We start from the raw sequence: 17,063 nt of genomic DNA, 5'->3' as shown, positions 1-17,063 counted from the left end.
TTGGCTGCGGCGTTGACCATGGTGTCATTAAACCTGCGTGATCAGTGTTCTCTCACAGATATTCAGTGACAAACACAGTCCTGCCGTAGCCGTCTTCCATCACGCTGGTGAGAAGCAGCTGGTCATTGCTACTGAAGCACCTTGCAGCTGGTAAGGTTCAGCAGAGTCGTGGGTGAAACTGAAAAAATCAAATGACGAGGTGTTGGAGTGATGTGGTGTTAAGAACCAAGGTTTTTATGGCTCAATGGCTACCTAGATTTAGTGTAAGAATTAAATGCATATAAGGTTTTTATTGTAATGCGTGACATAAAAGCATATCTGGGCCTGCTACCATAGTCAATATTTATTTTCCTTTTAGGTGAGGAATTGTGGTGTTGATGTCCCTCGGCGTGTCTGTGTGCTTAGCCTCTGTCAGCGGCGCCACTGAACCTCTCTTAGTGGAGGTCACCATAGCGCACATGGGTGGGCTTCCCCCCTGCTGCAGGCTAAGGTTTATGGTGAGTGACAGAGCGCTGGGTCAAGTAGATACCTATCTCTATGTGCAGTAACGACAGCTTAGCCTGGCTGGAGGAAACGACCTGCTGGCTGATTGCAGAGGAACCAGAGTCTTTGTTTGAGTAACCGTGAGCCCGTCTTTATGGATCCTTGTGACATTTAAGAACTGATAGTGACCGAGGCTCTGTTATTGGATGCAAAGAGAGAGAGGTTTCTATGTGTGTGTGTTGTCAGAGGACGATCAAGAGATCATAGATATTTAAAAAGGTGTATATTATAAGAGATGTGCTCACCGTGCGGTTACGACAAAACGCAGCTTACACATGCTGTGCAGCAGAGCCGAGGCTTGCTGGAGGAAAGCAGACATCTTGGGGTGCTCGTCGACAGGACCCTGGATCGACAGGAAGCACCCGTACAACTTGTCAATCAGACCCATGTTTACTACGTAGCTGTAAGAAACACATGACAGAAACATGCAGTGGTTAATACAAAATTTTGCCCAAAAAAGTTATATACATATTTACCACAGGTGACGTTCCTTGTAAAAATCTCATCTCACAGAGGCAAACAAAGACCTTTACTGTGCCTACTTCCACAGCACCGCAGCTGAAAGCAGATACCTCACCTCAGCCCTACACCCCCTGCTATTACTGTGATATCTCCAATTTGTCTTTGGCAATGACAGGTCTCATGATCATGTTCCCTGTACTCTTTCAGTCACAAATCACTGCTAATAGTGTCATTAGAGGGCTGTTTTGGCCCCTGTGCCAGACCAGCTCTAGGCCCTTGACAGTCTGCTGACCTGGGCCCGTCTTCTCGCAGCTCAGGTGTGGCCTGCACCTCCGGGCTCACAAACAGCCTATGAAAAAAATCTAGTGGGTGCTACGGGTGCCGATCAGGGCTGATGTGGTCACTGTTCCTCATCTTATGACTGTCTCGACTCTATGCTTCTTTCACATACCTTTTTTTGTTAGAACTGTCACTCAGAGTCCTCATTCTCTAAAAACAGGTGATTATGACCGTTTTCAAACCGCTACTCCAGGTCATCTGACACTTGAACCGACTCCCATTGTTTTGACTTGATCCTCTTCTACAGCTTTACTCTGGTTGAAAGGATCTGTCTTCACACAGACTTCCCTGTTAAATGCCTGCTCGCTTGTTGACAACCAGCTTGGTGGTCGAACGTACCCCATTTTGCATCATCATTTTGAGCATGGATAGAAAACATTCATGACAAGGATGTGGGACTAAAAGCACTGAAAGCCAAACTGGGAAACTGAGAGGAGAGGAAATGGTGAACTCCTTTCTGTGTGATATATGGGATGGTATAATGGGAGGGTGTTGCAAAAGCTGAAAATGTTTTGATCTTTTGTCCTTCTTCACTAGCAGATACATTATACAAGGCAGTTGAGGTAAATCTTGAGCCCGTACTTGGGATTACCAGCCTGACGATACCATTTTTCTCAGGCCCTCCCCTGTCTCCAGGGTTACGACTGGGTCAGTGGATGAGAGTGGTGGGCCTGTGCAGCTGCTCCGTCTGGATGAATCATGGCTTGTGGGAGGGATGGTGGAAAGACTGCACTCTTCCACAAGAGCTCCATCAGGCTGGGCCTGCCTTTCCTCACAGGCCACATTTCTGCAACACAGCACCGACTCGTACAGCTCAGATCCACATGGCGAGCTCAAACACCAGGTTCAAGGGGACCTTTCAAAGCTTTGGAAGTGCTCTTTGTTTATGCTACTTTGTACCCCCCCCAACTCCAGAACTGAACTTGAAATGTGGCACTAAATGTGTGGAAAAAGTACAATCTGGAAGGATGCCAGCATACCCCGTCATTCTCACACAACTCCCATTCTAACAAGACACCAGTTGGACCACGTCCAAGGGATCTAACATTTTGTCAGCCTATTCTTTACATTAGGCGGGCTGTTGAGGAAATCAGAGGTTGACCAACTCTCAACTCGGTGAAGAGGAGTAGAGGAGGGATGTGCTAAAGGAGGTAAAAAGGTTGTGAGATGAGAAAGAAAGGTGCCATATAGGAGGGGGAGAAGCAGTGGGAGAGGAGCACTGGAAGGAAAAAATACCTGATGAGGTCTTGTGAGCGAGTGTTGAAGGACTCTGTGGCAGACTTGACTTTGGCATCTGGGGAGGAAATCCATGCGTTTTCGCCTTGTCCAGACTCGGAGAGATGTGGCCACAGGGAGCCAAGGATGGTAGCAATGGTCTGTAGCAGGCCTGTCGTCAAACCCTCAAAGACCTGTTTGTTCACACTACGTCCAAAAATGGATTTGTCCTCATCTGGGACATAGAGCTGGACGAAAAAAATAAAAATCAGAACTAAGAACAACATAGACTACCTACCTTTTATGCAATTAATTAACCTGTTATTTGTATCACTAGGGTGACTGCTTCTTTGAGAATCCCTGACAAGCTGCTGAAGAAATCTGACAACGTCCAAAATACCATTAGACAAAATATCAAAAAATAAGTGCAGAGAGATAAACCAAAACCGAGAAATTGCAACTTTCAGCATACATATTTAATTAACACAGAGCCAAATGTTTTTGTTTATAAAAGGGCTTTTCTTAAATTCTTCTTATACAATTTTCTATTCATTATTTAAATGCTTCAGGCCACAAATTAGTGGAATCGTCATCGCAATGACTACAATAATGGTAGATAGTACACAAACACAGGAAAAAAAGATGAAAACAAGTAAAGAACAAGCTACATCTTGACAAGAAGAAGGCTTAAATAAATATGCTACCAAAGAATTAGACCTTATTCACATTTCAAGACAAACATCGTGAAATACACAAGCAGAGGGCTGTGTTTAAAATATAGTGCTGCAGCAGTGTAAGTAAAACCTTCTCATTTGGTCTAATGGTTGGGGTGAACGCTGACAGCATAGGTAAATCCACCGACATTCTCCACAAATCTAATTAAAAGTGGACATGGTCATGAGGCAGCACTACCCCCACTGCTTTACCCTACTGCTCATGCACACGCATACCAGAACACAGACAAGCACATGTAGAAGTTAATGGTTGTAATTTAAAATCACAGCTCATCAAAGAGGGGTGTGCAGGAGCATGGGTTTGTTGAGTCCAATTCTTAATCTCAATTGCACACATGGAGAACAGTTAGTTTGTCTCCTGCAGTGCTGTTGGATATGTCAGTCAGCAGAGCAGCTGCTGGGATATGTTTTATATAAACTGAAACATACGGGGCTAACCTCTCCCTGTGCGCCCTAAGGAAATATGACTGCTTTGGATTGGAACTCGGCCCTGGAGAAGGAAGCCCCAGCAGAGTTCATGCATGTACCACAGCCCTGTGCCTGTGCCTTGTCCCGTCTGTGTTGTGAGTGCAGGCGGCCCCAGCGAGCCGCCACCTTCAGATGTTTGGAGTGGGCTGATGTTTACAGTCCTCCTTACAGAGTGCTGAAGGATATGGGCTGACATGTCGCCACAGTGCAGCCTGCCTGCCCGACTGTGCTCTCACATTCCCTCAGTCGGGACGCAATGGTTGAGGGCTTGAGCAATGCTGTTTTAGTAGCTAGTTTGTATCTTGCTCTGTCTTTCATTAACAATGCAACAGGAATAAATATCAGTGAAAAAGACAAGGCATAATAGTGCCATTGACACAAACCGCAAAAAAAAAAAGACTCACAGCAAAAGTATTTTGTTTGTAATGGCAAATTAGGTCTTGTTGATGTGTTGAGGTGCACAGACTTACTGTGAGCTGATGAAGAAGCAGGTCCATGAGAAGTGCTATCTTGTTGCTGAACAGCACATAGGAGCAGTTGGTGGGGCAACGGGAACATGCCAGGTAGTAGGTATTTACAGCAGCACAGAGAGATCTAACAGAAAGATGACAAATCATCATTCACATGTTTCAAAACACCTCGAGTCATGTTGATACTCCCCGCTAGCAATTCATTACAGGAACACTACAAGTGCGATGTAAATGTGTAGCCCTGGGCACTGACAGGACTATCTGCAGTCATCAGGAAACCAAACACACTCTTCTGTATTTGTGGTTCCTTAAGGGTGCAGTTTGTCTTTACGAGTCAAAAGAGTATCTCACCGACAGCATGAGAAAGTAAATCGTTCGGGGGAATAAAAACACTCATATCAGCTACTTATGCGGAGACTCCCCTCACTAGAGACACCTTCAGAGAAGCTGCACACAATCTCAGCCCCATCTTGGCTGACATGGTGCAGCATTTCCGCTATAGAGATAAAACTGTTCCTCTCAGCAGCTTGTCATAGCCGCCAGGCAGCAGCCACAGCGAGCCTCTGTATTATGTCTGCTCTCAAACAAGCCCCAGAGAAGATTAATGCTTCAGATAACTGACCAGTCGTTCTGCTGTGACTGCTACTCCCCCTCACCCCCGTTTCATCAGTTAATATTTTTTGACAACTGTATATTTTAGCCATTGGCGGAATGGCGTGTCCTATCTGCTCGTTGGAAGAATGGAATCCGCCTCTCCAGTGCCTAAAGTAGGCCATGTTTATTTCAACTGGTAAACATTTTGATATCTACCGAAACCTTCACATCTGCTGTGCGTTTTCCGTCAAACCATGCTGGCATGGTAAAGGAAAATAGATTAGCCTGAGGCGGACCCGAGTCTGTCAATAACTTCCTCCAGTCTTTGCTTTGCGTTTGCTCGTGGGCGGATCAGTCGTTTTGGCGTATCATTATTGACATTGCAGTGTAAAGCTGTCAGACATGGAATGTGGTGTTAATGTGAGAAGCACTACATTTAGTCCAATGGGAAAGTGTCCAAATCTGACATCAAATCTTACTTCCGTCAATGTGAAAAAAGAAACAGCACTTTAGAAAAAATATATATCATGAAATTAGCTTTTTTGCTTCTCATTGTATGCCAGCTATATTGACAGTAATTCTATTAAAGCATAAAGATGGTATAAAAAGTGTAACCATAATGGTTAAGTGCACTGAAGAGGTGAGGTAACATGAGAACCCAACCAAACTAAACTTTGTGTGATTCCCCAGCAAACATGAGACAAGGATCAGCTTCTATGCAAATACTAACACGACAACTCAAATACCCGCTCTCAAATACTATTGTATAATTACATGCTTCAAGCAGCTTATGAAATTCTAACTGTGGCAGCTGCAATGTACATTCCTGCAGAGGACAAGAGTTAGTTTAGGTGCCTTAAGTCACCATTGTAGTGTTTAAGATCATGTCCCTGTTGATTACACCTGTGACAACTAAGATCTGGTGCATTATTCCAGCCAAACGTCTCACGCATGAATAAATAAAAAATAAAAATAAATTCTCAGTGGCAATAGTGTCACCACAGATTCCTGGAATTCTGCCATGCAAATCCTTAACTGTGTGTAACGGGATATTAAATCGTTGCATCAGAAAAGAAATGAAGAAGTCTGAACTTCTTATAAGGGTTTAGAGGAGTTTTAGTTGAGGGGATCTGCAGGTCATGCAAAACCTTTGACTTCATCGTAAAGTTCAAAGTTCACAGTTTGTTTGAAAGAATAGGTACATTACAATGTAAAAATACGTGGTTAAGAGGACACACAGAATCAAAAGTCAACAGCTGAGCGATGAACATAAAAATAACATGATCACGAGATTGATTTAAGATTTTAAATCTTGAAAACTGCACCTACTCATCATCAATAAACATAATTAGCTAGTAGCATATTTTTGTTTAATCCTATCACACACATGCTCACAAAGAAAAAAGCAAAGGAAAAATCATAAGGATTTGTTCTTAATCCATTGTCATATCTTTTGGCAAAGTTATGCTATCTTCAAAATAAACACCAACTTTGTCAAAGTTGTCATTTGTGTGAAAGTTATTTTACAACAGTTTGTGACTATGTTGGAATATTTTGACCCTTGTTAAACTTTCCGAATATAGTCTGTTTCCCTTCAGGCTACAATATACCACAACTTGAATATATCTTTACTCATGTTTTTCTCCTATAATTTGGATGTTTATAATTGTTTCCTTATTTTCTTTCTGGTATTTTAAATTTAAACCCCAAAGTGTAATGAATATATGCATGCATATATCTTTTCCATGTATTTAATGATAGTAAAACTAAGGCACTGTAAATGTGTTTATTGAAATCTATTCTCCACAAACCTGACTATCATACTTTAATTAAATAATTTGGCAGGACAGATGTGGCCCTGTGGCTTCCCAAATCAACTCAGTCAACTGCTCATGTAATGGGCATGCAATTGCTTTGTAACGCAGCTAATCAGGCCTGTCTTTGGTCATCTCTGAACAAATGAGGAGCCTGTAAAAAGACATGTTTGAGTTATGCCCTGACACCGGCTCACACAATGAACCGTCACAGTGATCTGTCTTTGGTTTCCTCCCACCTAATTGAGCCTGATGAGCATGACACCTGATAGTCCACCCTCTCTGGGAATCTCTCTGTCTCAATACCCCTCAATGACAGCTCCAGTCAAAGATTTTGCGGAACAATTTAGTGAAGTGCCATGCCAGCCTGTCTCAGGTTGCACAAAAATGTTGCAGGGACTGACGTGCCCCCTCTATCCAAACAGGCAGCATTCTTCCACCTACACCATTATAGGGTTCTTCTTATTATATTACACAGATAGTGCTTCACATTTTCCCAAAATGACCACAGTCGCCATCTATCTCCACCCACCTGCTGCACTGTCACTTTAGGAACCTGGCTGCTTTGAACATAGAAGCATTAAACTATTGTCATGAGTTTTAGCTGGTGGACTTACCAGTGGGCGCTGACGCCAATTTAAAAAAAAACAAGTGAAATTGAGAAAGAAAGTGAGAGGCAAATAATGAGCGATGTAATCTGCGCACCTCCACTACACAGCTTAACCTCACACAGCCAGGGAATACCATTTTACTTGTAAAGCCATTCAAATCCAAAGAGAATTGAGCCCAAGAGGCAGAGAGATGGAGCACACCTGATCCCGTCTCGCCACCCTTCAGCCCTCTGGGTCTCTGCCTGGGTGGCCAACAGGCTAACACACGATAAGGTTGAGGCTTTTTTCGGAGGGGGGTGCAACACACCTCTACATTAAAGCTTGTAACACCAAAATATTAAGACTGACAAACATGAAAGTTTCACTGCTTGAGATATAAATAACAAGTAGCAAACATAAACAATGTTTACCTCACAGAGAGATAGAGGGATTATGGATTTTGACCATCCCTAAACATAAAGTCATTTATTATAGTAAATAGCCAACTCTCCTTTGAGCTGACAACAGGACACACATGTAAAAGACTCTTTATGCTTTTTGTCACTGCCTCAAGTTATCAGGCCCTAGATCGGTGCTCCTCCACCCGAGGCTCACATTTCTCGCCCTCTCTGTGCGTTTCCTATGTGCACAGTCAAGCCTGACTGGAACGACGCTGCAGAAATCAGACCAACTTCCAGATCAGGTTGAGTCCCTGCCTCCTAAACAGGGTAAATTTGTGTCCAGGGGAAGAAAAAGTATCCTAAGCCAAAATAAAAGGTGAAGAGCAAATCCATTTCCTTGTTCTGTCAAACAATCCCTTCATTCACTGCTATCTAAATGACATTTAATTTGATTCTACCGTTGATCTCTCCGATACCCTGAGTGCTTCCAAGACATCTACTCTACTGGCTGTCGTGCCACAGTGGCCAGGTATGAGGTGGGGGGGAAATCTGATGAGCCGTCACACACCATCATGCACAGGAGCATGAGTGCATGCACACACACACACACACAGACAGACACACGGACACACACAGAAACACACAGAAACACACACCTTCAAATGGTTGAAAACATCCTGAAATAAAACCACTGACATATCTGAGTTCACAGGATACACCAGGTCATGTGAGACTGAGGTGGAAATACAAATTGGGTTAACACATGAAGGTAACAATAAGTTACCTTCTTCAGCTCTGCCCTTTTAAACCAGTAAAATTTGTCAACGGATGCAAAAAACATTAAATTATAAATTAGATTTTTTGCAACTCAAATATAAATACGTCTGGTCTCTATAAAAGCTGCGACCATGCAAGAGACTTGTGCTAAGACCATTTGAAAGCTGTAACAGTCTTTGTTCCTCTCTTCTCTCCACTGACCCCTATTGGAAAACAGAGGACACAGGACAAATAAAATCCTGACATCTGTTCAACCTACAACTAAACGGTTGTAGGTTGAACAGATGTACCCTTTATTTTATTGTCCTCACTAGTTAGAAGAGTTTGAGCCAGAACTGTTTCAACTACATAATAAGGATTATAAGCAGCATACTATTGGTACTGATGCTGCTGGTAAATGTAATAGGTATAATAAGGTTTTGAACACACAGTAGGCTATACGCTACAATTGTTATTTCATATTTAAGTCAAATGAAATAAAATGACATGTTTCAATTAATGGATTTATAAAAAAATAATAAAAACTAGTAGTGACTTGAGAAATATTTTAAGCAGATTTGATTTAGAATATTTATTGAGCATAAAATAAATTGAAAATAGAAATTTGAAGTAAATTTAAGTTTAAAAAACTACATGCTTATATTTGAGGTGTTATTGTGCATTGTGAGATTTCATCGCTGCTGCTAAAGTGAATGAGAGTGGCAGCATAAACGCTAATCTAGACATTCCAGTGACCACAGGGTTACACCAGGACATTAGCAGAGCCTGGTGTAGGAATTAGCTCATTAATATAATGGTAACAAGATGGAATCAGCCTCCCTGGGGAGAGATACGGCAGGAGCATCTACTCAGTTGCCTTTTTTTTGTAAATCACTCTGCTCATCTGGTAGGAGGAGGAGATCAATACAGCAGCATCACTGTAAACAGATAATGCAGCGCACTCTGGGGCTAGCGTCTGTAGAGCAGCCCATTAGGCCACACAGCCATCAAGATGACGGATAGTGATAAGTTGAAAGCTGGGCTGCGTCCTTGTGTTGCATTTCGTCACCAGCCACCGACTCCTCTGACCCGACTGAGCTTCATCACAAGCTTCAATGTGAAGTGTCTTGAGATAATGTATATTATGAATTGACGCTATACAAATACAATTGAATTGAAAGGTTTAAGTGCGACCTCTCTTGCATTTTATATGGTTTCCAAAATAGAAAAAGTGAATGAGATTAACTTATGGAGGTACGTTCTACAAGCTGCTGGACAAGCTGTTTCAGTCCGCACTACAGAACATACAGCACACAGTATATATATTCTCAGGATGAGTGACAGCATGGGTCTGGGCTGCTATGTTGATCAGAGGCTTATCTGCAGTTCATTTCTCAGTTGGCAAAGCCCCCGAAGGTCTAGCAGTATGAAAGTGAAATGCAAACCTGATTTAAAGTATCCAGCTCAATTGTAAACAAGCTAAAATAACCTGTTAGTCCGTGGATATACTGTTGTGTGTCTGCGTCATTGTGCTAATCTCATGCTTGTGTAAAACTCCTCTGCAGAGGAACTTGTTCAGCCTTGTGAAAAGTTTACTTATGAGCTACGTCAAGACCATTCTTTTATAATTATTCATAAACGACTCCAGAGTTGGCTTGGAAAAGTGTTGAGAAGGATTTAAAACACATCAGCCTAATCTTCCCCTCGTGTTTCATCACATCACCACAGCTAAGAAGATGTCTTAAAAGCCAAGGAGGGAATTCTGCACTTGAGCTAACAACGTCATGCACCGATGCACCAACGAACTCGGCAAACAAACGCTTAGCAAGAAGACTCTCACCATTTGAAGTATTAACATTTCTTCCATGTCTTTTTGAAAAATCAATATACATGTGATGCCCTTTAAAAGCCTTATAAATATAAGAAGCATTTGTCCATTAGCAGAGATTCACAGACCAGAAAATGCTAATGAATGGGAGAGCAAGGCCATTCAAGTCCATTACAGAGTCCCACTAGTGAGTAGTAGCAGCCTCTTTAAGGTTATCTACTGGCAGGCCATGCAAACGTCGAGCCCACAACTCAAAAATACTCGGCACTATAAATGATCGATGGGACACATGCTTTTTGTGTTTTCAGAGAAAAAAAATGAACACAAATTGATTACGGAAATGTTCTCCATTTCCAGACGTGCAGCACTGTTACTCTATTGATGCATTTTGAAGGTATTTATTGAGATGAAGCAACTATAAACAGTGACTTACTTTGTGCAATTGTATAAACAATATTAAATTGGGAATAAAGCCACGTGTTGTCAGTGAGGTTATAGAAAGGAAACAGTCAGTGAGTGCAACAGCTGTTTACGACCTTGTGAATATACAGCTGAGTCCAGATGAGACTGCACTGATCAAGAGTGTTTCTGTGGCTTAAAACAATTCAAATTGTTAGTTATTTTTATTCTTCCAACACTGTGGCTGATATTCATGAACAAAAACTGAGATTTTAAGGAAGGCTTATTACAGATATTAGGTTAGGTTTGGTCACTTTCCAGTGGACTTTTTATGAACTATGACAACAGCACATTTCCATCTTTGTGACAATGCATTTTTTAATCCTGTGTTTAATCCAAAATGTTTTATTTATTTCTATCTTAACCAGTATAATTTATTTATTACCCCATAAACCTTTAGCTGATCTAAAAAATTTAAACATGCTCAGAGCAGAGATACAAATAAAAGCATTAAAGCACTCGGGGTAAAGCACTAAAAACCCTGCCCAAGACAATGTTTATCTACAGTGGGGTCATCACGCAGGTCCCGCTCAGAGAGTTTTTGTCATGGCAGAAAAATGTCCTGTTCCACTGCTGACAATGTAAAATTAGATTTGAACTGACTCAAATAGATCACACTTACCCATGGCTAAAATCAGCAGGACACAACAATTAAAACATCAAGTGGTCAGTGTTCCCAAAAATCTAATTCTCCAAATCATAAGTTTAAGAGACGGCTCACCCTACTGGATTAAATTGTAAACTTGATCAAATGTCAGGATAATAAATTTAAGGGCATAGCAACTGATTTTTTGTGTTGAGCTGTGAACTAAACAATAAAAAACATTTAAGATCACATGTATCACTATATAAAATGAATATGATCATGTTTCAGTTTGGCGACGGTACTCACTTGAGAGGAATACGAGGAACTGCAGTGGGTGTGGAAGCAGCAGTGATGACATGCAGAATTTGTTCCAGCGCCGACAGGCCGCCGCCCACTTGGAAAGCAACCTGGTCCGCATTGTTCTGTTGAGGACAGACAGACAAGCAGAGGTACAGTCAGAGGACGACGAGACACCGACTGGACGGGGGGGATTATATGGCCCTCACCAGGGAGAGGACCTCTCTCCCTCTCCTACAGGGGCCCGGGGATTGAAACCTGAAACAAAGTGATCCCTAAAGTATTCCTGTTTAATCTCAAAATTGCACAACCCAACTCCGCCCCATAACAGTCTTGTTTCAGGGGAAGGCAAATGCTCTGCAGGCTCCAGTTAGCGCCAGGGTGGTCTCGACGGATTGACCACAGAGTAAGTGAAACTGAGAAAATGCCACTCGGTCGAACAAAGACAAATATGCTGTAAAATTAAGAAGATATTTCAAATAGGATAGAATAGAAAAAAAATGCTAGATTCTTATTATAAACAAACCTGAATTGAAAATACATTAGATCCTCTGAGATAAGAATGATTCTGAACTTACTTATATTAGTACCTGCTGTGTCAGCATTTACACAGATTTTTACAGCCTGATTTTAGTCTGTTTGAACATCTCAAAGTGGTGATTTGCCAATATTTACTGAGTCATATCATTTTTTATTTCTGACACTTTTACTTTGGGGCAGCTCGTATGTGATAAAGAAGTATACTTCTAATCAACAGTAATCCCACAGTCAAAGATACTGGTAAAATGACTACCTTTGTAATAATGGTCATATTCTGAACTCAATGAGTAAAGGAATTTTTTACTATTCCACTCGTTGCTGGATTTTTTGTTGGGTTTTTTTCTCAGTTGAAATACAAAAGAAAATAGAATATATATAAATTACTTTAGGAGAGGTAAAATACATCATACGGGCACATTAGATTTATGAACACATGTAAATAGTTAGGTCCTGCCCTCCTGTGATGATAGAATAATTGGCAGCAGGTCAGATGCTGTTGCTACAGAGTCTTATAAATCAACAAGTACAAAGCCGGCAGTGAGCGTTGACTGTCGGGCATGTTTGTGCCTGGGTCGACCGGGAGGAAAATGAGCTGGAGGGGAGCTGCTGATGGAGGGTTTTCTTTGCGCAACTGCAGACAGCCGTGTTACACCGTGGTCACTCCTCCACCTGAAAGAGGTTACAGGCTCCTCTCTGCTGTGACAGCACGAAAATCCAGCCACTTCACAGCGCTTTTGTTCCACAGATGGGAAGTTGCCAACAAGCCTGAACACATTGAGAGAAGCGCTTTACCAAATTACAGATAAGCTCTTCATCTTGTCATTCCTGCCCGCCGCTGAGGTACACACACACACACACACACACACACACACACACACACACACACACACACACACACACACACACACACACACTTGGGGTTTGGAACAAAAACATTAACACTTTACCTTCAACATAATGAAAAATGTCTGTTGAAGCAGAGTTTGTATAAAAATCTCTTTATAACTTCCTTTCTGTACATTGCCAGCAGTGTCCATGCCTAATCAATTGGGTCTCAGTCAGTGAGCTTGGCTTAACCCCTCTCTTAACCCACCCATCAACACACCTACCTAAAAGCTTCTAGGCTAAATGAAAAAAAGGCAGCTCTTTCATAGCAGCTTATCAAATGGTATTAAAGGGGGTAACTGGGACCTGCCCAGTCCTGGCCTCCTCCTGAGAAAAGCAGGCGAGAGTTGCTTGGCTAGTCAGGGCCTTTCTGCTCTGCTGACAGATTCATCTGTTGTGATGATTGAACTATACCGGTTCAGAGGATTAAGTTCAAACTACCTGACATACTATCTTTAGGTGGTCTATGCATGCAATGGACCACAGAAAACAAAAATGGCAGTATTACAGTGAGGTCACATGCTTCTCTGAAAATATAATACTCAAACTAAAGTCTTGCTCTGTACGTTAACAGCTTGGCGCTTTGTGAATGTTGATCTTTGTGCAGTGAGCAAATGGAAAAAAGCATGTGGTGATGATATACCCTTTCTACAAACCTAACCATGCAGGGCAACAGGAATCATGTTTGTATATAATTACAGTGACAGTATATATACACAGTGAGCCAAATTTACATACAAACTTAACAGGATGAAAACAATGTTTTGTTTCTATAATGGCAGCAAACTTCATAAACTGCATTCCCCAGAGACAGTTACAATAAAGATCATCTACCCAGTGCTCTTAAAGAGACACTCCTGCACAGTAGGAAATACAATTGTTTGCAGACTAACCTAAAGAAGATGAGTTATCAGTTTCCTTCTTATGCAATGAGACGACCTTAGCTCAAAGAATGGTTGCAAGGGTAAACGAGTTGGGCTAGATGCATGGAGCATAGTCATAGTCGCAAAGATTCTTGGTTGCATGCTTGGTTGCATGCTTGGTTGCAATTTAAATGTTCATATTCCTCAGATGATGACTCTATCGAAACATTTGCAATCCCCTGATACAGCTTTTCTCTGTGTGCTGAAATTAGCAAATGTCAGCATGCTAACATGCTAATCTAAGACAGAATATACTGGCTAGACGTTAACATTGTCATTGTGAGTGTGTTAGCATGGTAGTGATAGCATTTAGCACACTATCACGGCCATTGATTCTATAAAGGGTCACTACACAAATTTTACATGTCAAAGTCAATTTAATGCTCACATGCATCTTCTGTGGTCAACTGACTTACTTCCAGACCTAAAGTGTGTCTGTATTGACAGATGAAATTCATGTGGCTTGGGGTAAGACTGCAAACAATGATATTTCCCAAAATGTCGGAGTGTGACTTTAAGGGTTTCTGTCTGTGTGTGGTCACAACCCAGCAGGGGCTGCAACTAATTTTCCCTCAAAAGAACAAACAAATGGAAGAAAGGAAGAAAGCACCAAAGGCTGGGCATTAAAACACAAGTGAGATGGATGGCTCCTGAATTATACAAAAGGGGGAATCTTATTCAATTATTGTCCAGGGTGACCATTGTTACCCACGCTGATAGGAAGGCAGAAGCAGCTGGTGATTCCTGTGACAGTGTCCGCAGAACAGCAGACTGGCCAGATTGCATTTTGTAGTCCCCTCCCACTAGACACTTCAATTAAAGCAGAGAGGAGGGCCAAGCCTCGCTCGTCCTGCCACACCAACAGATGGACAACAACTGTCAGAGTTCATTAAGGACCGCCCTCAACTTTGATCTGCACCATCAAGTCACAAATTCACTCATTCACAACTGTAACCCAACAATGGCAGAGTATGACGGATCATGCTCTCCTCATACGGGTTTCATCATTGCACAGTCTTACCGAAAAGCTAGAGAATGGTAAACAAAGCTCTGTGGGCCGAGTCAACTGGAAACCACAACAAGGCTGCTGGGGTAAACATTTAGCATTGTGTATAAACTTGTGTGTTTACGTGATATACTAGCATATGATTTAGTGCACTGTGTGAGTGCAGGCCGAACATGGAAATGGATAATTCTGCTAACTTCTGTTTATTCTGTATAATGAACCAAGATTAATCAAAGACCAGTGTGGTGCAAAATTCAACCTACCACAGAAACCACAGACAGCCTCTAGTTGTAAACTAATTCACCAAGAATCATAGAACCATTTCACTTCTTATTGGTCTCCAAGTGAAGAAAAACAGTGTTTAAGAAGAAATTACAGCAGAGAATGAACAGATTTTCATTTTCCATTTATGTATCACAAAATATTCAGGTGCAAATGTAGCCGTATTTTATAAGAAAGACCTCACCCCTCATCCTCACTGTTTAAATTATCCTTTGCCTTCCTTTTACTGTAAACCCTACCTTTTGTGTGGAATTAAAAATTAAGTAGTGCTATATAGAGACATTTAATGATGTACATCTTTGATAGATGGTACGATGTAAACATATGAATAGCATAGTGTCTGGCATTGGTTGGTTGTTGTGCTGTAATGCTGTTTCTATTTTGTCAGAACCAAAACAATTATTATTATTATTAAACAATACATATTTCAGTTTTTTTAATCTATTTAAATCTCTGTGCAGTGTAATAACGTTATGATTTCTATCAATTGTCTTATTTTATTTTATACTTAATTTCTTTGGGCCAGCCTGTATGCTCGCCAAACTGACAGTTGAAAGCTCTGAAACCAATAATATGGCAATACTGTACATTTTGAATTACATAGTTTAACATGTACTTTTATAATATTAAAAAAATTGTTCAAAAATTAACTTAATAATAAACATATTCAAAGTTGTATCTGTCAAATCTTTTTTACGTGCCAACTCTCTCGAAGTTAAAGGCACATCATAGCGTCGCACAGAAAAAGTACAGCGTCAGTATGTACTGCCAAAATAAAGAAAGAAAAGAAATTTGAACATTCACCCAGGTGTCATGTTTCCATCAGTGCCAATTGGAGCCGGAGCCGATAAAAACCTGTCTACTGCAAAGTCATTTGACCCAGGAGTGAATGAAGATTTTATCCAATCCCATTGAAGATAAGAGCCAGATGTTAGTGGGTTTTTTGACCAGTGAAAAGAGGGCTTCAGTCTGCTTAAGGCCCAAGCAAGAAACCCAGTTATCCTGCTTCTCTGCCTTGTCCCCTGTCTCCACATACATTCCCCAGCAGTGCCACTGCCTGGCCCAAACAGGCTCCAACTGCTGGCAGAGGAAAATGTTAAATGGTAAATGGACTGCATTTACACAGTACTTTTTAGGCCTTACTGACCACTCATAATGCTTGACACTACATGTCAAATTCACCCCGGTCACAAATGTAATACGGTCTGTAAGACAGTCTGCAGTGTTCAGTTCTCAGAGCACCAGGTTAAACTGAACTGTCATACAAGTTGCCCTTGTTCTTAGTGGACTTTAACCAAAAGCAGGGGTAAACACTTTGGGCAATATATAAATACACAAGTTAATCACATAAGTGTGTGGCAAAAAACGAAAAGTACGACACACTGAGAAAAATTGCTCTTCTCAATCACCCAGAGTAAAGAAAAAAATCTGGTTTGACACAAAATAAACCATTAGAGGCCACAGAGGGAGAAACACACTGAGGTCAGAGTCTAGACGCAGCCTAGAAAGCAGGGGAAGACATGGGGGTGGGGGGTTGGGACCCAAACAGCAGTGCAGTAGGGTGTTGTCTAAGAAATTAGCAGAGAAAGTGGAGACTGAATCAGATAGGGAGGAGGAAAACAAATCTTTAGGTGAGTCAATGACATGAGAGATGCTTGTTAGGTCAAATAATCCAAACGGTCCTGACTTGAAGTGACTCAGGGGCCAGACAGCCATGCTGACGGAGACTCTATTTATTTGACTTTGTGCAGGGATTAGAGAGGGAGGTGTTCCACCAACTGCCTCATTAGCCAATCACAGTGTCCCACTCAGCCTTTGGGGTTGTTTATACAAGTAGTCAGAAAAGAAGAACAGGACAAAATAGTTTAAGA

At 41.5% G+C, this 17,063-nt stretch overlaps 1 protein-coding gene across 3 annotated transcripts in view; it reads right to left on the bottom strand.

The window, feature by feature from the left end:
• scaper (S-phase cyclin A-associated protein in the ER) overlaps positions 1-17,063 on the bottom strand; it is a 58,081-nt gene that overhangs the window by 12,334 nt on the left and 28,684 nt on the right. For all 3 annotated transcript variants that reach the window (XM_069528735.1, XM_069528737.1, XM_069528736.1), the window contains 4 exons: positions 11,566-11,681; positions 4,232-4,355; positions 2,581-2,807; positions 789-944 (listed from right to left, as the gene is read on the bottom strand). In XM_069528735.1, the coding sequence (XP_069384836.1) occupies positions 789-944; positions 2,581-2,807; positions 4,232-4,355; positions 11,566-11,681 (623 nt within the window). The remainder of the gene's footprint in view (positions 1-788; positions 945-2,580; positions 2,808-4,231; positions 4,356-11,565; positions 11,682-17,063) is intronic.

The sequence above is a fragment of the Paralichthys olivaceus genome, chromosome 7 (assembly GCF_024713975.1).
Source record: "Paralichthys olivaceus isolate ysfri-2021 chromosome 7, ASM2471397v2, whole genome shotgun sequence".
NCBI classification, from domain to species: Eukaryota; Metazoa; Chordata; class Actinopteri; order Pleuronectiformes; family Paralichthyidae; genus Paralichthys; species Paralichthys olivaceus.
This window is presented reverse-complemented; position numbering and strand designations above follow the sequence as displayed.